Here is a 22,834-nt window from a genome sequence, read left to right on the forward strand (position 1 = left end):
TTCTCTTGCCTGATGTTAATTTCAGGCAAATTTCCATGCTTCTGCACCCACATAAAAGTCCCCAGTAATCCTGATTCTATGTCGCAGAAGATTTTGGATTACACTCTCTTTCCTACCACTGTCCTGTCATGCTTTTTATGGGAGGAAAACCCAGCTGCCCGTTCCAGAAGTAAGCAAGAGTGTGCTTCAATCAGGTCTCCAATGTAAACAGAGAGAGGGCCAAGACCAAAGGACATCCCCAAGAAGAGTGGTTTCATAGTCCTCACAGAGCCTGGTCTTAATTTATGCTGCTAAATAACTGTAAAAACCCATTTCTCAGAGTCTTGCATAATCACAGCAGGTTGGAAGATGTCATCACTCAATAAGGACTGTGCTGTTTGTATCCCTATCGACAGTGTCAGCTTCACACACTGACCAACATTCCCCAAAGGACTGATGATTTTAATAGAGCAGCTGTAACAGTCTTTTAAAGATATTTGATTTAATATGACATGATGCTTTCCTTTAAAAAATGTATGGAGCTATACAATAGTAATAAAACAATTTTTCAGTGATACAGAACTGACTAACAGCTCTCAAAAGGGTTGTTTCAAAGGAAGTCACCTTACAAGAATCTCAGAAATCAGGGCTAACAATATTAAGCCTTTTCACTGGTGATTGCAAGGAAAACTTTTTAAATTATGACTAATTTATGGATAATGCAATTCTGCATTCACAGTGCAGTAAATAATGATGAGATCAGAGCAAGCAAAGTGATCACACTTAATTTTTTGAAAGAACATTAATATAGTCAATGACAAAATTATGCATCTAGGTGCAAGAAGGAAAAGTCATACTTTTAGACTAGGAGACTGTAAAACAGACTCGAGAGTCAAGGAGTTCTGACTGTGTAGCTGAAAGAAACCTTGTATGCTGAAAAGTAACCTTGGATTTAAAACTAGAGGGACAGGAATTTTAAAGAGGTATCTTCACCTTTGCACACAGAATGGAAAAGATCAGTGTTAGAAAGACTGACAAAAATTTCAAGAGTGGCATTAAAGAGAGACCCGAGAGTTACCCTGCACCAGAAGAAATTTCTACGCATGGAAATGGATTCAAGGAAGGTATGCTCCATGGTCATTCCAGGCACAAAGTTGACTGGTGTATAATTCCCCAACACTTCCTTCTCAAAGGTTTCTTTAAGTTAGTTTGTCCAAACCATTCCAGAAGGTTGCATATGCTACATTTGTTAGGTCCTGGGGAGCTCTGGAGAAGATGAGCTCCTATTAGCTGAATCAAGAATTCAGAAAGGAATGAGAGAGAAGCAAAGTTTTATTGTCATTCAAAACAAGCTAAGAAAAAGAAAATGTAAGACTAAATTGTCCAAAAGGTTAATAAAAGTTAAAGGTCAATAATAGTTTAATACAGTGACTAGTGAGTCATACTTTAGCAATAATGTAGGAAAAGTAGATGAAGAGTGAAAGAAAAAAACCTTAAAGATAACACAAACTTATTCAGGAAAATCAAGAGATGATAGGGAAGGCAAAATTCAATGCTGACAAATCCAAGTGTGCTTGGTGGCAAGAAGCCTAAATTTATTGTGGGGGAAAAGGCAGGAACAGAACAAAAAAAAGCATCATGGAAAACCCAGTAGGAACATTCGCTGAACATCGCTGTAGTCAAAAAAGTTGGTAGAAAAAATTTAATTTTTGTGACCATGTAACTTTGGTCTACAGTACTGAAAAAATTTCTGATCTTCAGCTTGCCAACACCATGCAGAAACAGAAAGTTTTTAGGAAAGAGCAACTAAGAGTATTTAAAAGGCTTCTTTAGGAAAAGACAGCAAAAAGAATGGATTAACTTTAGGAGAAACATACACAAAACCATGGGTAGTAAAATGATTGGCAGGTGCTCCAGTTTCTACCTTCATAATGCAAGAATGAAAGACTCAAGTGACACAGAAAGGCAATAAATTCAAATTTGATCAAAAGAAGTGATTTTTAAACAGAGCAAGTTGCATATGGAATGCATTGTCACAAAACAATCTGAAGGTCTAAAAGATCAATGGGAATCAGAGTAAAGTTAGACATTTATCTGAAGGTATATACATAGTCAGGCAGCAAGGTATAATCCAAATTATACCTGACAGAAGCTAGCAAGTTAGTTCCTACTGACGTGTTATTCCATAATCACTCACTATGTCACTTCATACATTTTCTTGTGAAACATTACAAATAAGACCTTTAGTTTAGATGCTATGACCATTGATGTGGAAGATTAGGAAAGCGGCAAGTGTTTAGGTCATCACCAAGCTGAAGATAACCACATACAGTGGGAACCAAATATGGAAGGATACACAACATCCATACTATACATTTTCGCAGGGCTATTCTAGCTTTGAAAGCATAAGGGTATAAATAGGCAATGTTTGCAAGGCAAAAGAAGTTCTATTGAGCTGTGATACAGATGGGGAAAGAAAACAACAACAACAAAGCCTTTTTATGTGTTTAAAACTTTATGTCTTCCAAATAAAGTTTCAGGAACATCATGGCTTTTCTGTTTGCCTCTCAGAATGTTTCAACTGATGTAATAAAATGTATTAATTCTCCCTATAAAACTTGGCTAGCTCATTTCATATGTGCCGGTTATTTCTCTAAAGAGAAGGTTTGCTTGTTGAAAGATTGGCTTAACAGCATGAAGTATTTCTTTCTGAGGGTTCATTTGGCTCTGTAGTCATAGCTGGGCTGCTAGACTGACCTCACTTCAACCTAAAGAGGAGATGATCCTGACAGCCCTTTCTAGTGATGTTTGAAGTAGAGGTTTACTGGCAAGTCCTTGATATTCCCTTTGGTTTAAGGGAGAGAAGAATGATGTCATCCTCTCCCTGTTAAATACTAACATCAAACTGGAAGTTAACGTAAATTTTCTCCCCAAGAGGAATATGCCTGTTGGATCAAACTCTGGAAACTGTTGAATCAAAAAGCAAAAAATCACACAGAGATCAATAGAGACAGAATTTCAGTCTATAAATTTAGACTCTTTCCCAGTTGAAAAAGGACATCAGAGAATGGGCTTTCTCTGACTGGTTCTGGCATTTTCCTACAGCATATGTGAAAAAAGGCTCCTGGCATGTTGTTTGTAATTATGTAGTTATACTAACATTATATACTAAAATTTCTGTTTTGACTGTTGAGGCTTTTATTTTCCATTTACTCCTAGATTTTCTAGATATGTACTTTTTAACACTTTCCCTATTTTAATTAGCTATCTCACTCCCTTTTATTTTATGCTTCATATTAATTTTTTGGTTCAATGGATTCTTTATTCTGCCACACTAGTGACAATGCTTCTTTCCCTGGTTCCCTTCCGACAGTTCCTCATGTTTACACGGTTCAAAGAAGAAATGTACAACTGTATGAGATGATAATGCTCTACCTTTAGGTTCAGATTCTCCCTGACACTCCTTCTTTTCTGGGCATCCAGAAAGCTATTCTAGGAAAATACTTTTACATTGTAGTTGCTTATATGCTTTACTGTTTATCTGCCTGCCTGTCCCCAGTTTATCAGGCTGATTAATTTCTCAAGAAGATTTTCAGCACTAAAATCCCATCTACTTTGCTACAAAGCCTTTGGCAAATGCATAGCCTCCCTTTGTTTATTTCTGCACAGGAGCAATTATTTTATTCCTTGATATTCACAACTCTATTGTCACATCAAAGACCACTACCAATATAAATGTGCCTTCAGTTTAAGTTATACCATTAATTTAATGCCCCATTTCCTTGTCATAATCAGGCATAAGTGTTTTACAGATATGACACTGCCTGTGATTTTTTTATGGAGTCCAGCTCCTTTTGTCTCTCAAGATTTCACAGTCCCTGGTTCTTTTCTTTTCTCTGCATGTCTGTGATATCAGGAAGCACTGTTTACAACCTTTATTTTACAGCTATTAATACACAGACACTAAGACCCAAATCTATCTCCTGTCTAGTCCCATTGTCACACAAAGAATGAGTTGAAAAGCAAGATTTGGGAAACTAAATGAAATGAAGCTAGATGAGTCTTGAACCACAGCAACATCTCCCCTCTTCGATAACAAAAATCCAATTTAAATGGAAAACAAAACCTTTAACAGATACTAAATATATTTAAGTTTATAGAACTTAACAAGTTGAATCTTTATTAGTTGTATTTTCCTTGCCTTTTTCATCAAATTGGTGCAATAATAGTACAGCTCTCCTAACTGAAATAGAATTAGGATTGCAATTGTCATAGTATGAATGGCTACATAAATATACAGGAAGAAACAGTGACATTTGTAGTGCAGGTACACTGTAAGTTATTGGATAGATGGAGGTTTAGACCTTAAAACTCCACATGTGAGTACAGTTAATTATTTTTGCAATAGTAAGGTTCAAGAGGCTTACTGAAAAGGAAATGCAAAGCAGATGAAGGTATTGAACCCACATTGCTAACATCCCCTTTGCTGTTAGAAACACTAGCTCCCTTTTTAGCTGACTTCTTAAAAGTCACTAGTCTAAATTTAACCTTGACTGGAAAGCCAGCATGTGGTGACACTATTTATAAAGCACTGCTCATTAATTTATTAGGGTCCCACTGAGACGTTCCTTGCTTCTCCAAACCTGTGCAATATCCTTGAGTCTCTGTGACTGTCCTTGTTCATCTCTATGCATTTGTCTTCCTGATGCCCAAACCTGACATTCTCCTAGTAGTGGTGGACATAACACATTTCAAAAGATGCCCAGCCCCTTTGAAATAAAAATTTAAAAAAAACCCACCCTTAAAACAGTGGTTCTAGTGGCAGTGGAGGAAATTCCCCTTGACTCTCATTCTTTCCATTTGTATCTCCCCAGAAGTTCTTCTGGAGTAATTAATAGGGTTAGTCTGGCTGAAGACATTTTGATGTGGCCTGCTCGGTCTCTTTTATTGCCACTTGGCAAGGGAGAACCTTCCCTGGCCTGTACTAAAAGCATTTCTTCTACAAGCACTCAGAGTCCAGCGCCTTTCTGTTGAGCTGTAGAGAAAGAGAGCAGTTCTGTCAGGTCTGCTGCCTGTAATGCAAAGCTCTGCAGCTTGGGATAGGCTAGAGCCTCTCTGTTCCCTACCAGTCTTCGCCAGGTATTCATCAGAAAACCATTAGCAAAGCACTGAAAGATGCATTATTAAGGCAATAATGCTTCGCTTACAAATTTCATCAGTGCAACATGACATCTTTGCAGGTGTAGACTCATTATTTGATACCTCACTATTCTTCTGCTCTCTATAGCCTTTTGGTAGACTCTCCTTATGTTTCAGTCCCTTTTTCTTGTCTTAGTGGCAACCACCTGGGATGTGAACAGAAGACTGACTGACTTTGGTCAATAGCACTGCTTCACATAAGGTGTGCAGCTCAGAAATCATTTGGGGTCACAAAGGAGGACAGTCTGTACGATGTGTCTGCCACACAACAAGAAATCGAACAACTTCCTTGACGTGGGGACAAGTTTTCATGTTGTGCTAAACAATGATGCAGGCATTAAGGAAGAATCTTGTTACATAGAGAAAAAAGAGATTTCTTTAAAATTATGAAATTCCATCATCATTTTTTTACTAGTTAAGAGGTAGGATAAAAATAGAGAAACATTTTAGGCCTGTTTTGATCTTGGTTTTTCACTTATAATCTCACTTATAAATAAATAAAGTTTGTAAAAATCTTTCCTTTTGGACCATTGCAGTAATCATCTGACTAGCTGTATTTACTGACAGCACACACCAGAGAACTCACAGAAAGAAATTTCCTTGCCTTTGCAGTAACTTCTAAAAAGATATTGAATGTTAGAGCTCCATACAAGCACACAATCAGATGTCTGCAATATATCTAAGCAGTTTCAGACTTCTAGAAAATCTAGAAGTACCTGTTTATAATTACTCCAAAAAGGCCACAGTCCTAAATTACAGAGGACTTAATTACCTGGAGGATCCCCCCTCCACTTTACTGTGGCTTTGTTTACTGATTACATGCATAGAAATTAGTAGCAGCTCTTTTCAATATGCTACAAATAGAAGTGCTTTAAATAGAAAGAAAGTTCCCTTCCTTCTTGCACTCAAGAGCTCAGGCAGGGCTGCTCTGGAGGAGACAGACATGACACTGCCTCTCATATGCTTCACTTCTGTTCTCTCATCTCTTTTTTCACTCTGAAATAAGCCAATCAGATATTCTGACTGCAAATGGTCAGTTCTCCTTTGCCAATAAAAGCAATAAGGGGAAGCCTTTTCCTTCTTGTTGAAGCATCGGTAATGAATGTAATAATGACCAAACTAATGAGATTCTATGGCACTTAAATGATAATCAGTAGAAATGGATGAGAAATGCTATCCTTTGTGTAATTATCACAACTGCCCTACAGAGACGTAGCATACATGTGTTCTTTATAGCACAGCTCCGTATGGGAAGATCCATTTTTGTTAATTCCAAGATTCCTGAGAATGTATTTCATGTAGTTTGTTCTTCTTTGAATTCTTTTGTCTCTTTAGAATGATATGGTTGAGGGGTAAAAATCCTTTTAAAAAAATTTTGTGAACTCGCCTCCTTATTTTTCGGAAATCTGGAATTTCAGTCCCTTCCAACAAGTTCTGCCTGACACTACAGTCCTTCCTGCTTCATTCATTAAAAATAGCAATGCAGCAGCATGAATATATCCTTTGGGATTCCACATTAAATGCAGAGACTTGCATCCTGGGCTGGCTTACATCTGTGTAGCCCTTTTGATGTCTCTTGGCACACCGCTGCAGCTGTCCCTTGTAGTAGGCATTTGAATTGATTAACATGCTTGCTCCTTTTTTATTTCCCTCCCGCTCTCAGGGCTGCACCCTGAAAGATTTACTGCATGTTGGAGGGGTGAGGCACTCTGTGGATGCTCTGAGGACAACATAATTGCTGAATCAAAATCTCCCATGAGAATGTGAGCATTGAACTTTTCTTTCGAGATTTAAATTCTCTGTTTCTCAGCATATGTATAACAGATTGTCAAAGAATAATCTCCTAATAAGATGAATGTAGATAACCAGGGGAAGAGAGAGAGGCAATGCTTTAAAATATTGTCTGCTAAAATTCAGACAGTAAATCTTTAGTCCAGCAAGTAATTAAACACATAAATCATCACATGAAGTTTACTAGGACTACTCATGTACACAGTTATGTGTATAAGGATTTGCACTATTGGGATTTAGTAATGAGAATCTAATTAAACAAAACAAAAATGGTTAGCAACCCAAACTGGGTTGAGTTGCTGTCAGAACTCTGCTACAGTTGCGGACTAGTGCATTGTTATTCTGGACTGAAGATATAAATCAAAGTTTCTTATTTCATTAGGTGTGGGTCCCATTATTTTATTTTGCAATATCTAGTGGCATTAACATATTTTAGGGACTATCAAAGAGAAGATTCTTAGAGGATCTGTGGTTGCTAGGAGACTGGTACTTCAGTCCTGCAAATCTTCCACACTGCAAAGAGCAAACTGGCAATAATCAGGTTTTCCTGCCAAACAGCACTCAAACAACTGAAGTTTATGGTTTATTGTTTAAAAATTGTGATTTAACCTTAAATTTTTATAACAGGAAAATTTAAGGGTTTTTGGATTTCTTCAAGTAAGTATTTTATCTTGTATCTATAATATACCACGTTTAAATCCTTTTTTAATCTATAATACCTTAAGTGTCTGATACCTAGAAACTTGGTTTCAGTGCACTGCCAGGTTTCAGCCAGCATAGAAAGCACTGAGCTCATTTAAGACAGTTCAGAGAGAGAGATTTCCATCCCCAGGCCTGCCATTTCCATTCCTATACAGGCACACAATCTGCACCCTGAGCAGCCTCAAACCAGCACCTTTACTACCTGCAGCTCCCCGCGTCTGTGGGAATATGGGGATATGCATATGGGGTTTGTGCTTTGCTGGATCATTGTCTTTAGTACTGCTTAAACAGGTAAATGTTAAAAAGTATTAACCTGTGAAGAATTATTTTCTCATTCATGGCTTTTCAGTTGCTCAGTGTAATGTCACAATACTAAACCTCAATCTGTAGCCCACTGGAGTCAGCCCTTTCATGGATTTTGAGCCTGATTCTGTTTAACTGCAAATGTCCTTACCATGCACCAGGATAGGATAGAGTTCTGATCTGACCCTTCACTGTCCTCATCTAACACCATGGCCAAGCTCTTTTCTCTTTCATGTAACAGTGAAGGTATATGAAAGAAACTGCCCATGGGGACATAAGGGACAGGGGAGAGGGAAAAAGGGCAAAATCCTAGCTAAAGTTCAAGTGTGGGGGACTGTCATTCCTTTCAGGAAAACTACAGCTTCCCCAGGAGTCTTCTGCTAACCTTCTACTTATTCTCTAATGATTCAAACCTGGTTTGTAATTATATTTAAGCACTTTATAATTTCAATCTGAAACCTGATAGTTCCATGCAATTGTATGTCCTGAATGTGGTATTTGTCCCCCACTATGGTAAAATTATATAGTGATAGTAACAACGAACATGGCTGAATCATTGACAAATTCAACCTTAGCTATCTTCTCTTGCTTGCCTTGACAACTAGACTATTGAATTTCAACAGGATGAAAATCTAAAAATAGCACTACGTGAAGAAAGACTGCAAGCAAAGCCACTAGATAATACGGGCTCAATGCTCCTGTGAAATGTGACACGTGCAAAAGCCAGATGTAATTTTAACAATACAGCTTCCTTTTCGACAAAGGAATCTCCAGAGTCTGATTTAATGTCTCCACAGTAAAGCCTAACAATTCCACGTTTTGTGTAGGAGTAAGAACAGACTTTAAATTCGCAGAAAAGAACCCCTGAGAAGAATGCTAATGCACAGCACGGGGAATGTAAAAAGAAAAGACCTCTTATGACCCTGTAGCAATTAAGACACCATCCAAGTCCAGCACAGAAGTCACCTTATACTTAAAATTATTACAATGACACAACTGGACTCAGCAATGCTGACAGAGATCAGTAACATTGTGGCTTTGCAGAAGCCGAAACCACTGCAGCCTAGGAATTACTTTACCTTATTTACTAGACAATATTGGAGTAAGAATCTGGCTGGCTTTTATGCAGGAGTGCAGAGAGGAACAGGCAAAAGGAGCTTTTCTCACTTCATAACCTGCCTAAAAAGAGGTGAAGAAAGAGTTAGATTAAGTAGTTAGCAAATTAGCTGAAGAGTTGGGAGAGCAAGGTTCAAGTCTCTTCTACCTTTTAACATCACTGTCCAAACTTGGGACACCCTTAAGGAACTCAAGCTCTTTGTAAAATAGGTACGTCTCTAAGCCCTATCTTATCTCACAGATTAATTTGATGGTAATTAATATACAACATCACAAGGCTTCAGTGAGTTATCCATATAAATACATCTACATGTTATATAGATATATGTTATGAATATATAGTTGTCCCTCATCACCTCTTGACCTCCAGATAGATAGCAGAAGACACTTTATAACTTTACAGTGAAGGACTGAGGCATGAAAATTTTTAAGCATGTTTTACAGATGCACGTTTTGCCAGTACCCTAACACCACTGAGGGCTCAAATGTACAGAGTAGGTTTCGCACTGGTGCCATGGTAAAAAGAAAACCAGCATCAACCAACAGCACTTCTAAGCATATGATCTCCTCTTTTCTTCCTCCTACTTAGATTTTCCTGGCACATAAGCCAAAGTGGTGACTAGAACCAGTTCCTTTGATTTAAGTAACATACTAATTTCCTTCTAATTTGCTGTGGGTTTGGGGACATATTTTCTTTATACCATCCATAATATTACTAGGAAGATCCTACTCCTTTGGTGAAGAGAGAGACTGTTTTGAAGGAGGAAGATCAAAGACCTTGATAGGATTTTCTGGCCTCATTCTTTTATTGCTTAAGTTCTCTTAAACAATTACAGGCACAAATCCAAATGATCTGTCATAGGCCATGGCTTTTTATTCACTGGAATAACCATAGTTCCAGAAATAGATATAGCCTCACTGGTATGACTTTGAAGAGCCACATATGTTGTTTGGAAATGGGGTAAAAAAATAAGGTGAAACAAAAAGCAGGTATTGTTTTCCACCAGTGCTCTGTGACAGGAGAAGTGAAAGCTTTGAAGTTTGGCTTTTTTTTCAAGGAAATATTTGTGACATTGTCTATGTGTATTGCTGCACCTTGTTTATTTTACATCTCCCTGTCCACAGACAAGTTCATAAGTGACAAAAGGCATTAACACAATGGTTGATTTTGAGGAGATTCACTCAACTCCCCAGCACATGGGTCTCAGGGAAGCAATGGTGCCTTAGGAACAGATTCATGTTGAAGGCAGTAAGCAGAGAGAAAATTCTATTTGTTGGAAGAAATGATTACGGTGGTTTATGTCCTTTCTTTGTGGGGGAGCAGTCATAGTCAGAAGAGTCAGAAAGGACCATGAAAAGTGTCTAGCCTGTACTCCCACCCCAAGACAGGAAAGTTGTATGTGAATCCTTCCAAACTTTATGGGACATCCCACAGCTATTATGGGCCACCTCCTCAGTACATAACTGTCTCCGTGATTAAAATAGTCCCCTAACGTTTTCTATAAATCTTTTGGCTTTACTTTGAGCCCGTTATTTCCTATTCAATCTGCACTGAACATGGAAAATGGTTGATTTACTTTCTCTTTACAGCCATCTTTCCCTGCTTGAAAACAATTATCTTTACTCATATCAGTCTTGGTTTTGCTAGGGAGTTTTCTTGCTGTCTTAGCATTCTAGTTGCCTTCCTCTGAACTCTTCTTTTAGGGGTGGTGTTGAAAACAGGGCACAAAGCTAGTGACCACGATAAGAAAAATAAAAGGTAAAGCTTAATTTAACAGGATCATAGGTGATTACTCCTATCACCTAGATAGATGTAGGTGAAGTTAGAGCAGAAAATGCATGTTTTGTGACAGAGTTCTACAAGTGTAGGATGTAGGAATTTTGCAGTTCTGCTCCCCCTCTCATCTCTCTCTTGCAATTACATTGCCAACATTCAGGAACAAAACATCTCCAGTATGTGGAGACATATGTAGAGATATAAAGATGCAAACACAGAAATGTGTAGGATCAGCTGTGTTACAATTCATATGCCATTCTGGGTCATGGTCACCCAAGCTTTGGTCCCACTTAGTACACGGCAGTTCTTAACAAGTCAGGAGTCAGTACACCGGGATATTGCAATTACTCCTGACTGTCTCAGATATCACTTTATATTATCTGTTGATAAACAGGAGCTTTTTAAATGGCAACTTCTGTGGCTAAATACTTTAATGTAATGTCTGTAATTACAGTTACCAAAGTCTGTAATATAGACACCCACATAAGTATACTGGCAATGTGCATTCAGTAATGCCAGCTACTAGTTTGAGAGACAGACTCCAGTTAGTCACTTAGATTGCATTTTCCTCTGGCTCCTTAGTCTCTGCTCACGATATTTACGGTTATAATGTGGCTGGTAAGGTCACACTGGAGTCAAGCTAGCTGGAAGTGAACTGTTCAGAGGGTCAGCTGGACAAGCAGCACGGCTTCACCTCACTATTTTAACCTTTCGTAATTCTATGGCATCATATGATGCTGAACAACTGTAAAGAAAACATAGTTCATCAATCCATTCTCACAAAACAAAGTGCTGCTGTGTCTCTGCATCATAAAGGAAACAAAAATACTGCACATATTTTTCTCCATTTTAGCTGCTCAGATTGTCCAGGACAGGTTTTCCTTTTCATATAAGAAGCTTATACAGCTCCTAGCACCATGGATCCTCTGCTGATGGCTACAAGAACTATTTTAATACAAATAAGCACTTTAATCACATTAATTACAGGCACAGGTTCAAATCATCTGATTGAGAAAAAGCATACTGAACAATTCAAGTGGAGTCTGAACTGTCATTTTAAGGCAGAAAGCCTCCTGTTTTTGATAGTCTTTGTTCAGCTTTCACTGGATGGATTGCCAGCAACATAGAGAAGAGGTGTGGGTTCTTTTGGGACTGTTTTTTGAGAGGGACTATGGCATTTCATGCTAGCTGAGAGTACTGGATATGACAGAAATCAGCTTGACTCACCGAAACAGCCATTTAAGTGCAGACCCTCTAGTGGTATAAATCAGCAAGGCTTGACTTCACTGGAGCTCTGCTAATTTACCCCTGTTGGAAATCTGGCTCTGAGAATTTACAGGGTGAAAATGAAACTAAGGAAGCAAAACAAAGATCCTAAAATATTAGGAAATAAAACAGCTTGAGAATGCTTTGTTTTTCCAAGCATGTGAAAAAGAAGCCTGTAGGTTATAGTTTCAATTTAATTTGTGGTTATTTGATGCATGTTCACGCATGCAGTATGTGCCATGGAGGACTTAAAGGCCTATCATGAGAAAAATGCCCAAGGTTTCTTTTTATCTTATTTCTGTTGTGGTTATTTCCCAGTCTCTTTTAGCCAAAAGTTCAGTGAGGTCGGACCTGGCTTAGGATTTTTAAAAGATTAGTGCTGAAAAGATCTTTAACCAAACAGACAGAAAAAGAAAAAAAGAAGGAAGACCTACTATATGCTGAAGGTCAGAGAGAAGTTCAGGGTAACTTAGATGTGGTGGAGGGATTAAAGGGGTACTTTGTCTCATCTTTGAGTAAGAACAATGTGAACATGGGAATAATTGTAAGATATCAGATTAAGAATGAGGAAGGTTTGACAGAAACTACCATAATTGAGGCAGGATCAAACTGAGCCTATTCACTCTGGTGATATCAGGAATCCTATGGTAATCCCCAGCCCAAAATCCTGATCAATTGACATGTGAAGTGGCAAGCCCAGAAGCAAAGATTTTCACTGTGTGCATTGGTTCAAAAATTATATTCTAACTGGTAAAGTGAAAAAATAACATGAAATAGAGTGAAGGCTTCATGGTCAAGCAAGCTGAGCAATCAAGGATGCAGAGAAGTGGCATAAACCACAACAGATTTAGCAGAAGTAACTTTTTGTTAAGAGAAGCGATTTCATACTCAAGGAACATGTCCTGATCTATCTAGATTTGCATGAAGCAGTTCATAAAGTGCTTAGCTGAAAATTACTGTCTAAAACTGATATAATGGAGAGCAATACAAAATTATTAACCTGAATGAAAATTGTATTTTTTAAAAAAAGTAGTATATTAAAAAGGAAATCTATCAGATTGGGAAGAGGTTATTGGAACTTTGGAAGAAGTTGTTGGACACATGTTGTTACAAATACTTGTTAGTGACTTTGAGTCGATAAACAGGTTTGCCTAAATGATAAAGGCATTTGGAGGTATTGACAACAGTTAGGAAGCTCATACAAGAACTGTTTTATTTATAAGCAGAATAATTGAAATTGAACACAAAGCCATCCACGTAAAGACTTCATGTTGTGGAGCTTGTCATCTGGAGGCAGCAGAGAAATGGAGATCTAGGTGTACTGCTGGACTGTAAAACAGCTATAAGCCTGCAGTGTGAAAGAACCAAAGGAAGTCTGAGACAAGCCTAAGCTGTACTGCAGACATATTTTCTTTAGAGTCACTGAAGTATTCGTATTATTACACAAGATAATGCCAAGGTATTTTGTACATGATATATAGCTCTGATCACCCGCTTTCAAATGAGATTTAAGCTAATTTGGAATAGATCCAGAGAAGGGATACTGAAATGACTGAGAGAAAGGAGTATAATCGTCTGAGAGTAAAGAAACATATCTTGTTTTCCCTCAAATAAGACATGTCTTCATAAATGCATATAGGAATTTAAAACATGGTAGCTGTAATAAGCTTTAAACATAAAATTGGTACAAGATCAAACAGAGATAAACTGGTCATACAAAATTTAACATGGTTAGAATCACCCTCTGATTTCAATCAGTTTAGTAATGTTCAAGAACACACAGGGGAAAAGAAAATCTAACTCTTTCAAGGAGGAGCGCAGCAGCCTTATGGACGTTGCATGACAGAGTAGTGGTGTTCTGGAGATGCACATTCAGGTGTGATGTGAAAATTCACGTGTTGAACTTAGTCACCTCCTCCAAGAATTAAAAAGACAGTTTATCTATTTCTTGACTGAGGTGGGTGCATTTATGCCAGATCTTTGTTGTACGCAGTTAGTCCCAAACATCTGATCATCTATTTATCACCTAATTTTGCTGTGGAGGATTTCTTCTTTCATCCTAAGAAGTGTCAGAAGTTGGTCCTGGATAGGGAGGAAATGCTGGGAAGGTGCAATGCTACTCTTGGTGGTGTTCAGAGATTTGATATATCTTACTCATGGTTACTTATGTCTAAAGTGATTGACAGATGCTTTTCCTCAGGTTAGACATGCAAAAACCCCACAGCTTAATGAAACTCTCCCATTATTTCTAGTACATGTGATGTTCCTTTTTCCAGGGGAAAATGTCCAAAGGTCCCAACAGGTTCCTTAGTATTGCAGGGATATAGGATGTTAGTCTTGACCTCTTCTGCCTTCTTCCCTCAATGTTAAGCCTCTTCACCTTTTACACATTAACTGTCTTCAGATGGTCTGAGAATAGTGGAGGTGTTTTATGGCCCGTGGTGTGGAGGTTATGTTTGGAGGAGGTGTTTTCTGAACAAAATATCTATTACAGTGGCAACCATGGAGAACTGGACTCAATTTTCTTTGTATCTGCATGACAGTTTCAGGCAAGAGTTTTACAGAAAGATTCTCCTCCTTTTGTAAACATCTATTAGATACATTCAATACATGAAGCCAAATCAAATGCAGCCAGAGCCTTCCTCCAGCTCTATCAAAGTTTCTATAGATTAAATTTTAGTCTTTCTTCAGGCATCACTTCAGTGGTCTATACAAAGACTTCTCTAAAAATTGATTAAGAGTCTAATTAAAGATTGATCCCACCAAATTATGTAGTCTGTAAATTTTATTAAATCAAATATTTTACTCTTGTACCCTATAGGAATAAAAAGGAGAATGGCCACAGTGGTTCATATCAATAAAACTTTAGTACAACTGCAAGAACAAAAGAAATGCTGAAGTGAAGTAGTTGTGATTGAAAACATGTGGCAGTTTCAAATGTGCCAGAAGTCCAGATATCTTTAGTTGTGTGGGAACTCTCATTTACAGCTCTCCTCACCACAGAAATGCTGTGGGAGAAATCCTCTCCCACAATGCTAAACAAGTCAGAGCAATAAGAGTCAGACTAAATGAGAAGCAGTAACTTCCTACTCTTTCTTTTCTCATATATTTGGTAGCAACTAGCCAACATGCCAATCCAAAGTCCACTGAACTCAAGGGGAAGACTGGCGAGCACTGAGGCAGGCTCCGGGTCCTGTGCCTCCTTCTACAAAGCAACATGTCTTTCCAAGAAAAAAAAAAAGGGGGGAAATATCACCTTCAGGGTATTCCTCCTTTTTCACACATACATTGTGAAGATACAGAAGGATGAAAATTGACCTCAAGACCTTAGGGAAAGGAAATTTCATTAGACATCTGGAAGATCTGAAATTTCATGATTGTTTGTCATTCAGAAAGTAATAATAAAATAAAGGAAATAAAACATAAACACAGTATTTTACCAATGAAGTCACTATGTGAATTGAATAGAATTATAGATAGACCATCAGCATGACTTTTTATTTTATTTTAAAATATTTTGGTTCAGTAATCAACACTATAGACACCAATTATATAACAAAAATAAATCAAAGAATTTGATTGTTTTATTAAGTTTTATGTATGTCAATGACAAGGAATGTCCTGCCATTGTCTTGAGGTTGTTGTGTGACTCATTAATCAAACACGGGGACATAAAAACTTAGGGGATCACAGTATTTTTCATTCACTCTGCTGAGTTGAGAACAACTGAACGGTTGTTATGCTGTCTCAAAAACAGGAACTGTATTCTAAAGACAAAAAAAGCCACAGTAAAATTTCCTGGAGTTTCCATTAACAGCATCCCTGCTTTCATTCAAGACAGAGAAAGACTTTGTTCTCAAAGAGTATCAAAGAATATAAACTTGCAATCTAGAATAAGTGGGGCGGGGGAGGATGATTTAAAAAAAAAAGACAACTGATTTGCTTTTTTAATATCTGTTCTAAAATGGACCTTCAAATGCTCAGCACTTCTAGAAAAGGAGAGTCTTGTCAGGTCCGTGTTTTACACTTGCTTTCTTCAAATCCTTGGAAACAAGTTAAGCTTCTACCAGTACACTTAGGCTTTGCCTGAAGGTGCTTCCAGGAAAAGTTGCCACACCAAGTACTTCTTTAACAAGCAAAATCTTAAAACCAGTCTCAGTATTTTAAGTAGGAGACTTAATATGGAAATGTAGGATATTGAATTACTGAGGCCAACCGTTTTGTTAAAAGCAAAAATTGTTATTTTTAGGCTGATTAAATAAATTCATTAGTCATATTGCATTGATATTGTTTAAAAAAAACACAGGTATTTAAATCACATCTGATATTTCAGTAATTAAAGGTAATTACTGATCTTAATTAAAAATATTTTATTGAAAAAAAAATCACAGAGCTTCAATCTCACTGCTCAGTTCGGGCATCAAGAAGCACTTGAAATAAATCAACCAGGTAGCAAGCAGCAACTTATAAAGGACATTCTCATACCAATGTTTACTTCAGTCTTTCTGCTTGAAATAGGTCCCACAAGACTTTCAGGACAAGATTGGTCCTAAAAGTGGCCAATTCAGAGCTGTTTAGAATATATTTTAAAATCAATTCAGTAGGATATTTCAGATAGGATCCTTCATAGAGAGCAGTGGGAGGATGATGCAGCCTCTAAAGTTCCACAGGCTATATCAATGGTAGGGATCTGGCTAGGAAACAGCAATTTTGCCTTAGTAAAAGTGTCACCTTGTGAAAACAGAGCCGTTTCAGAAAACCACAGACTTTTAAAATAATTTTCAGTTGCTAGTGCTTTTATAGGAGAAAAAAGAAATTAAGAAAAAATTAAAAAATAAGAAGAAGAAGAAAAGGAAAAAGAAGAAAAGAGGAAAAAGAAAGAATGAAAAAAGAACCTTCCTAGGGAACACAATAAAAAAATAAAATGCTTATGATGAAAGCTACATTTTACAAATGCTCTTATCTTTGTTTTCACCATCTCAAGTTCCTATATGCTCATTTGACTGTCTAGTCTAAAAGCTAGGGCATTCCCCTGAAAAGCATGCAGGCTCTACTTCTTTCATGTGCTCCCATTTATTTAGTAGAAGTGGATCCCCATCAAAAGAAGTAACGGAGCGTTGGAGCACTGCAGCCCAGAAAGGGCTCTGCCCTGGGTCAGAGCATCTTCCTCAAGGAGGATTGAGCTGAACCCATTGCTCCCACATCAGAGAGGAGCCACAGGCTGTCAGGGAAAGGCAGAGGAGAACATCCCTGATGGTCCAAGGGAAAATTGGCCATCTTCCACGAAACAAGCAGCTTTTACTGTAAGCAGGTAAAAACAAGCCTTATCATTAAAAAAAAAAAAAAAAAAAAGTGAATTGTTCATACAGCAGTAATTGCAGCTTGGTTAAGTTTTCTGGTTTGTTTTGGTGTCAGGCATTTGCTGTGCTTTTTTTCCCCAGTAATTTCCTGTCGGGATTGGCAGCCAATGACTCACCTGCATTCACAGATGAGTGTAGCCAGAAACCCAGCCTACAGCTCTTCTTCTCCATCCTGGGCTTTAATCACACAAAACAACCCCCACTCCGTCCCCATGAGTACAGCAATATTCAAAGCACTAGGCAAAAGCAAGGCCAGGCAGCTTCCCCTTAAGTCTGTAGATACAGCCATAATAGAAGCACTGAAATCAGATATTTCTAGGTACTTTATCTTCATGGGTGACTCCCACACATCAAGGCAAAGCAATAGTGAGTAGCCCTGGAGAAAACTGTGTCCAGCCTCAACCAAATGCTAGAAACATCATGATTAGGTCAGTTTTTGAGAGTTATCTCTGGAAAACCAAAGTGGCAAGCCCATGGCACTGACAGTAGCTTCCCATGCCCAGGGAGAAAAAACGTGTTGTTCATTTTCTGGTCAGCAATGTTTAAACTATTTCCTGAATACTACAGAATATGCATGGATTCAATGGATAGATATAAATTAGAGAAAACAGTTATGGGTCTGTAGGTTGGATTTTTAATCTCAAAATCTGGGATTTACCATGGGCAATCCTGTGCTTCTAACAGACATGCAGAGACCACGTAAAACGTATTTTACAGCCACTACTGGGAAGCTGAGGAGAGCTCTTCCTGCAGCTGGCTTCTTGCGTACCAAGTTATGGTGAATGCCTAAAATCCTTAATGTATGTCATCAGAAATTATTATGAAAATGCCAGCCTGACTGACAACTTATCTAGTGGGCAAATCCAAAGTAAATGAGAAGAAGGGAAGATGACACAATGAAGAACCAACAATTTGTCATTTGGGATGGTTTATTAGGCAGTTTGAAAAATTTCCTGTTGGGTAACTGAAGAAATTTATATTTCCCTATTTTTAATCTTTAATTTATTTCATACTCAAATATGATTTTTAGCCATTAATCAATAAGGTTTAAAAGTGTTCATGATTGATGGGCAATGCCCTCCGTGTAAATAAGAGATTCTGTGATGCTGTGATTTATCTGGCTCTATAGATTGCAGGATTGCTCCAAGAGCTCATTCCTTAGTTACAATAAAGCGGGACCAGGAGGGTTGATGAGATTCTGTGCCAGCGCTGTGATAAAATGAAATGGAAGCAGCTATTAAGGATCTGCGCAAGATAATGATGACAAGGAAACCAAAAGGTTAAAACTATGCTTTTGATATAAGTAATGTCAGAGAGATTAATGAGTCTCCGTGCTATAGATAAGTAGGGATTTACGGCATCTATACGGTAAAAAGAAACCAGACACATCAATGAAATTACCACCTACGGCTCTGCCGGGATGTAAAGATTCAGGGCTATAGGAGTGCCGAGCTGCCGTCAAAGGGTTAACGGGAGCCCGGCTGCAGCGGCCGGCGGAGGGACCCGAGGAGTTACCGGAGTTGTAAGCTACAGCCCGGGTAAGTAGTAGTGAAAGGGTTAATGAAAAGCCTCCATGTATTGAGATGCTAATTGTCAAGATAGTGTATTACTTGAGGAAAGTAATTTGATTACTCGAAACTCCCACTAAGGAGGCGAGCTTGTGTCCCCTCCATCTGCCGGGCTCTGTGAAAGATGATGAATTGAACTGAAAATTCACGTGTGATGAAATCACTGTCATTTCCCAGGCATCAGAGCACTGCTGCCATGCCCACCGAGCAGAGGGTAGCACCGCATTTCAACTTTTCCTCAGAAACCCAGGAGGCACAGTAACCTGTTACTTGTTACTGCTTGCCTTTTCTTTTTTTTTCCTCCCCATTTTCTGCCTCAGAGCTACAACTGAGTCATTCTGTTGCCCATGGCTCGTGGGTATACAGTGCTCCTGCAGCGTGCTGCATTATTCCCCAGTTCATCTGTCAATGTTATTTTCGGCTAATGCAGATGTGAGGTTCGCTTATCGTCGCTTTGTAGACACTTGTCGAAAAGCATTTGGAAAGCTTTAACTATGCATAAATCTGCAGAGTGAATGTTTTCTTTCATTCACTTGCTTCTATTATTTGATTTCTTGTAGGCCTCTGCAGCAGAGATGGAGAAAATAAGGTAAGTGAGACAGTTTATTTACATTTCATTATAGAGAAGAAATGTTCTGTTGCACAATGGGCGATACAGGCTCTTGGAAAATATTTTGCTTAATACGATCAGTGTAAAATACTGGATTGCATGATGATGCAAGAGAAGCTGTGTTTGAGAGACAAAAGAAAAGGAGTGTGGTTATTCTAGTAAATGTTTTGCAGGGATGTCATTTCAGAAAGGATGTTTTACACACAAACATGTTTTATTGCCAGATGCAGAGGATATTTGATTATATAAATGTTGTAGTCACTTGTCCATTTACTGCAAGAGCCTGCCATTCCATTTAATGAGGAAAGTGGATCAATAATTCATGAAAAAGCTGAAGAAAATATAGGCTTGACTTCAAAGCATCTAATTACTGTGGTTTGTTTCAATATAATGCTGTAACATTGGTGTTCGATTTTTGTTTTATATTGTATACCAGCCAGATAAATCTTGTCTCCTCTGTGTTTAAAATGTTGTCATACTGTACCAGTTTCTCAGCACATCTCTCTGCTTTAAGCAAAAGGAGATGGCTTTTATTAACATAAGTTTTCCATCTCATGTCGGAGTGCAAGTCTGCTTTGGGGGATATTGCTTTTGTGTATGTTGTTAAGAAAGAAAAAGAAAGAAGAAAGCATTCTAGCTCTTTGTAAAAAATAAATTAAAAAAAATTGAATCCTGTCTACTAATAAAATTCCCAGGTATTATCAAAGTAATAGGTAAAAGCTGAACTTTTTACTACCCTTTACATGCTTTATTTATTTTAATAATCCAAAACACCAGCCATGCTCTTATTTGGTTTTATTGAACAAGCCCAAATTCCTTCTCCGAACACGGTGACTCAGTCTAGTTAGTGACAACTGTTGTCCAAGCACAACTTCTGAGATTTCTTGAGTTTGGAATGGCTATCCTGAGTTACTAGAAAAGTAGAAAGGTTCAAAAATTCTGGAAATAACTAGGGAAAAAGTGACAAATGTGAAAGAACAGAGATTTGACTGAGTGTTTAATAAATTCTGGGCTGGAAACAAAATCCTGGTTTTCATTTGAGGAGGAGGAGGTTAAATCTCTTACAGTGGACTTGAAGATGTGTGTCTGAAAGTTTCTAATAGAATTTATAAATAAGTATTTTATTGTTGTACAGTTGTACATTTTTTGTAGTGTCTCATGACAATGAAAATATTAGAAGTTTTGAGCCAAAAGAAAAACCCTGTGTGATGTATTATGGTTTTGCATCTATATAGGCACTATAATGTTAAAGCTGTGAGTTTTTCCTGAGTAATGACTGAGAAAGCACCTTGGTATGTGGTCCTGGGTTTAGTAAAAATTCCAAACAAGATCACCCATGGTATCTGCACACTCATGTCATGAATTATTCCCCCAAGAAGATGCAAGCAAATATATATTTATATGTTTGCTTGATAAGCATGTGTGCACAAATGCAATACAAGACTTGTAATACTTTCCTGAGCATGCCTTGGCCTCTGCTTTTAGTAGACAGGCTCTTGCCACATTTGCAATAACAGGCTACAGAGCCCAGGAGAATGAGCTCAGAAATGTGTCGAAAAAGAAAGAATTTGCTGTGACAAGAGTAAACAACCATCACGCTCCGTTTTCCTAGCACCCTGGTTTGGCAGCTGGCAGGCACGCAGCAGTCCTTACCTCAGTACTCCCTGAGCACTATAGAGATGGAAAAGTCCATACTGCCCCGCTGAAGGAAGTGGGAGTATAGCTATTAACTCCAACAAGAAAAGGGTCAGGCTGGGTCAGGAGTTCGTTAATGAAGTTTTCTGTTTACAATTCTTGTGTGTAAAAGTTGCTTCTGACGGGCGTTCGGTCCCACCACCCGGCGCAAGGAGCTGCCGAGTGCAGCGGTGAGCCGGGCCGGGGGAGCTCCGGCAGGATCCAGCGCAGAAGCTGCGCTGCTCCAGCCCGAACTTTTCCAGGCTCCGGGTCTATAGTCATCATCCTGGATGCAAGCTGACAGAACCCTCAGCAGTTTAAGGAAACAGTAATCAAAACTGGAGTCATTTTAATGCCTGGTGGACCTACAGACCTGAGAGAATTAGATTTTTCCTAAACCTATCCAAGTCTGGCACCCAGGTAAAAAACAAATTAACTTGTCTTTTAAGCACAGTGGCTTCAGAGAGGCCATGAAGAGAGAGAGCCTGGAGCTGGGGGAAGGAAGAGAGAAACAGGAGGGAAAAGGGCATGTTGGGGGAAAGCGGTCTTTTTTGTTACATGTAGGAACCAGTGTAACATCACAGCAAAAGCCATTCCTACATGATACTTGAATTTGTTCTTTCCTATCCCCTGGGCCCAGCTCCTTCCCCACTCTGTTTTTGCAACCAGCTGAGGATGTGCCATCCTCCAGCAGCTGGGATGGCGTTGGCCCAAGGACTAGAGGGTGAGCCCACACCAGCTGTGGAGCTGGGGCGCACAGAGGTGCGACGCTCCTGCAAAAGAGCGAGGAGAAGGGGGTCTGGAATTAGCAATAAGGAAACAAAGCAAGCCTTGTTGGAGAAACAGGAGAAGAGGAGCTAGGTGGATACCCACAGGACAACCTATGCAGCCAGGCTGAAAAACCTCAGGTTAGAGAAATCCAGGTTTGCAGTCCACAGTGCACTTCCGGGTAAGAAAGTCTTTTAAACATGAAGAACAGGTGCAGAGTCTCACTTTTCAGAGGAGCTGCTCCACACTGACAGTCCTTGGGAGCCCCCAGGGCCAAAAATTTTAAGGCAGCAGCTCTGGAAGTCTTTGGGTGAGCTTTGTACATTCTCCAGCCCAGTGCATCTGGGGCACCCCCAAGGACTTGGGTGGCCAGGCCCACTCAGAGGGACAAATGCAGGAGCCTGAAAAATTCATCTGTTGATGACCCATGCTTTATTCCACCCTGAATTCACGGAGCCAGGGCATCACAAAGCAACGGTGCAGCAAACTAATACACCTCTTGGTGTTACCATCCTTCACTCGGAATCTAGCTGGAAAGAGGCAATTCATCTAACGTAACGCGGTAACAGTTCCCCTTGCAGACCAAGGAGCTACCGTGACCTGCAATGTCACATCCTGTCCTTTTCAGCAGGGGCTTGCCGTGACAGCATTACAGGTGCAAGGAGCAGTAGGAAGCAGAGGTGGGACGTTATCAGTATTTAACCTGACACAGGGACGATTT

At 38.9% G+C, this 22,834-nt stretch overlaps 1 protein-coding gene across 4 annotated transcripts in view; it reads left to right on the forward strand.

Annotated features, from left to right (window-relative positions):
• Positions 1-22,834, forward strand: part of BEGAIN (brain enriched guanylate kinase associated) — a gene marked incomplete at both ends in the record, with an annotated part of 158,777 nt that overhangs the window by 23,811 nt on the left and 112,132 nt on the right. For 3 of the 4 annotated variants that reach the window (XM_082000528.1, XM_082000529.1, XM_082000526.1), the window contains one exon: positions 19,622-19,650. In XM_082000528.1, the coding sequence (XP_081856654.1) occupies positions 19,622-19,650 (29 nt within the window). Of the gene's footprint in view, positions 1-19,215; positions 19,276-19,621; positions 19,651-22,834 lie in introns of those variants that run through there. The other variant, XM_082000527.1, reaches the window with a different exon arrangement.

Source organism: Phaethon aethereus (assembly GCF_964289735.1).
Source record: "Phaethon aethereus genome assembly, chromosome: 5".
NCBI classification, from domain to species: Eukaryota; Metazoa; Chordata; class Aves; order Phaethontiformes; family Phaethontidae; genus Phaethon; species Phaethon aethereus.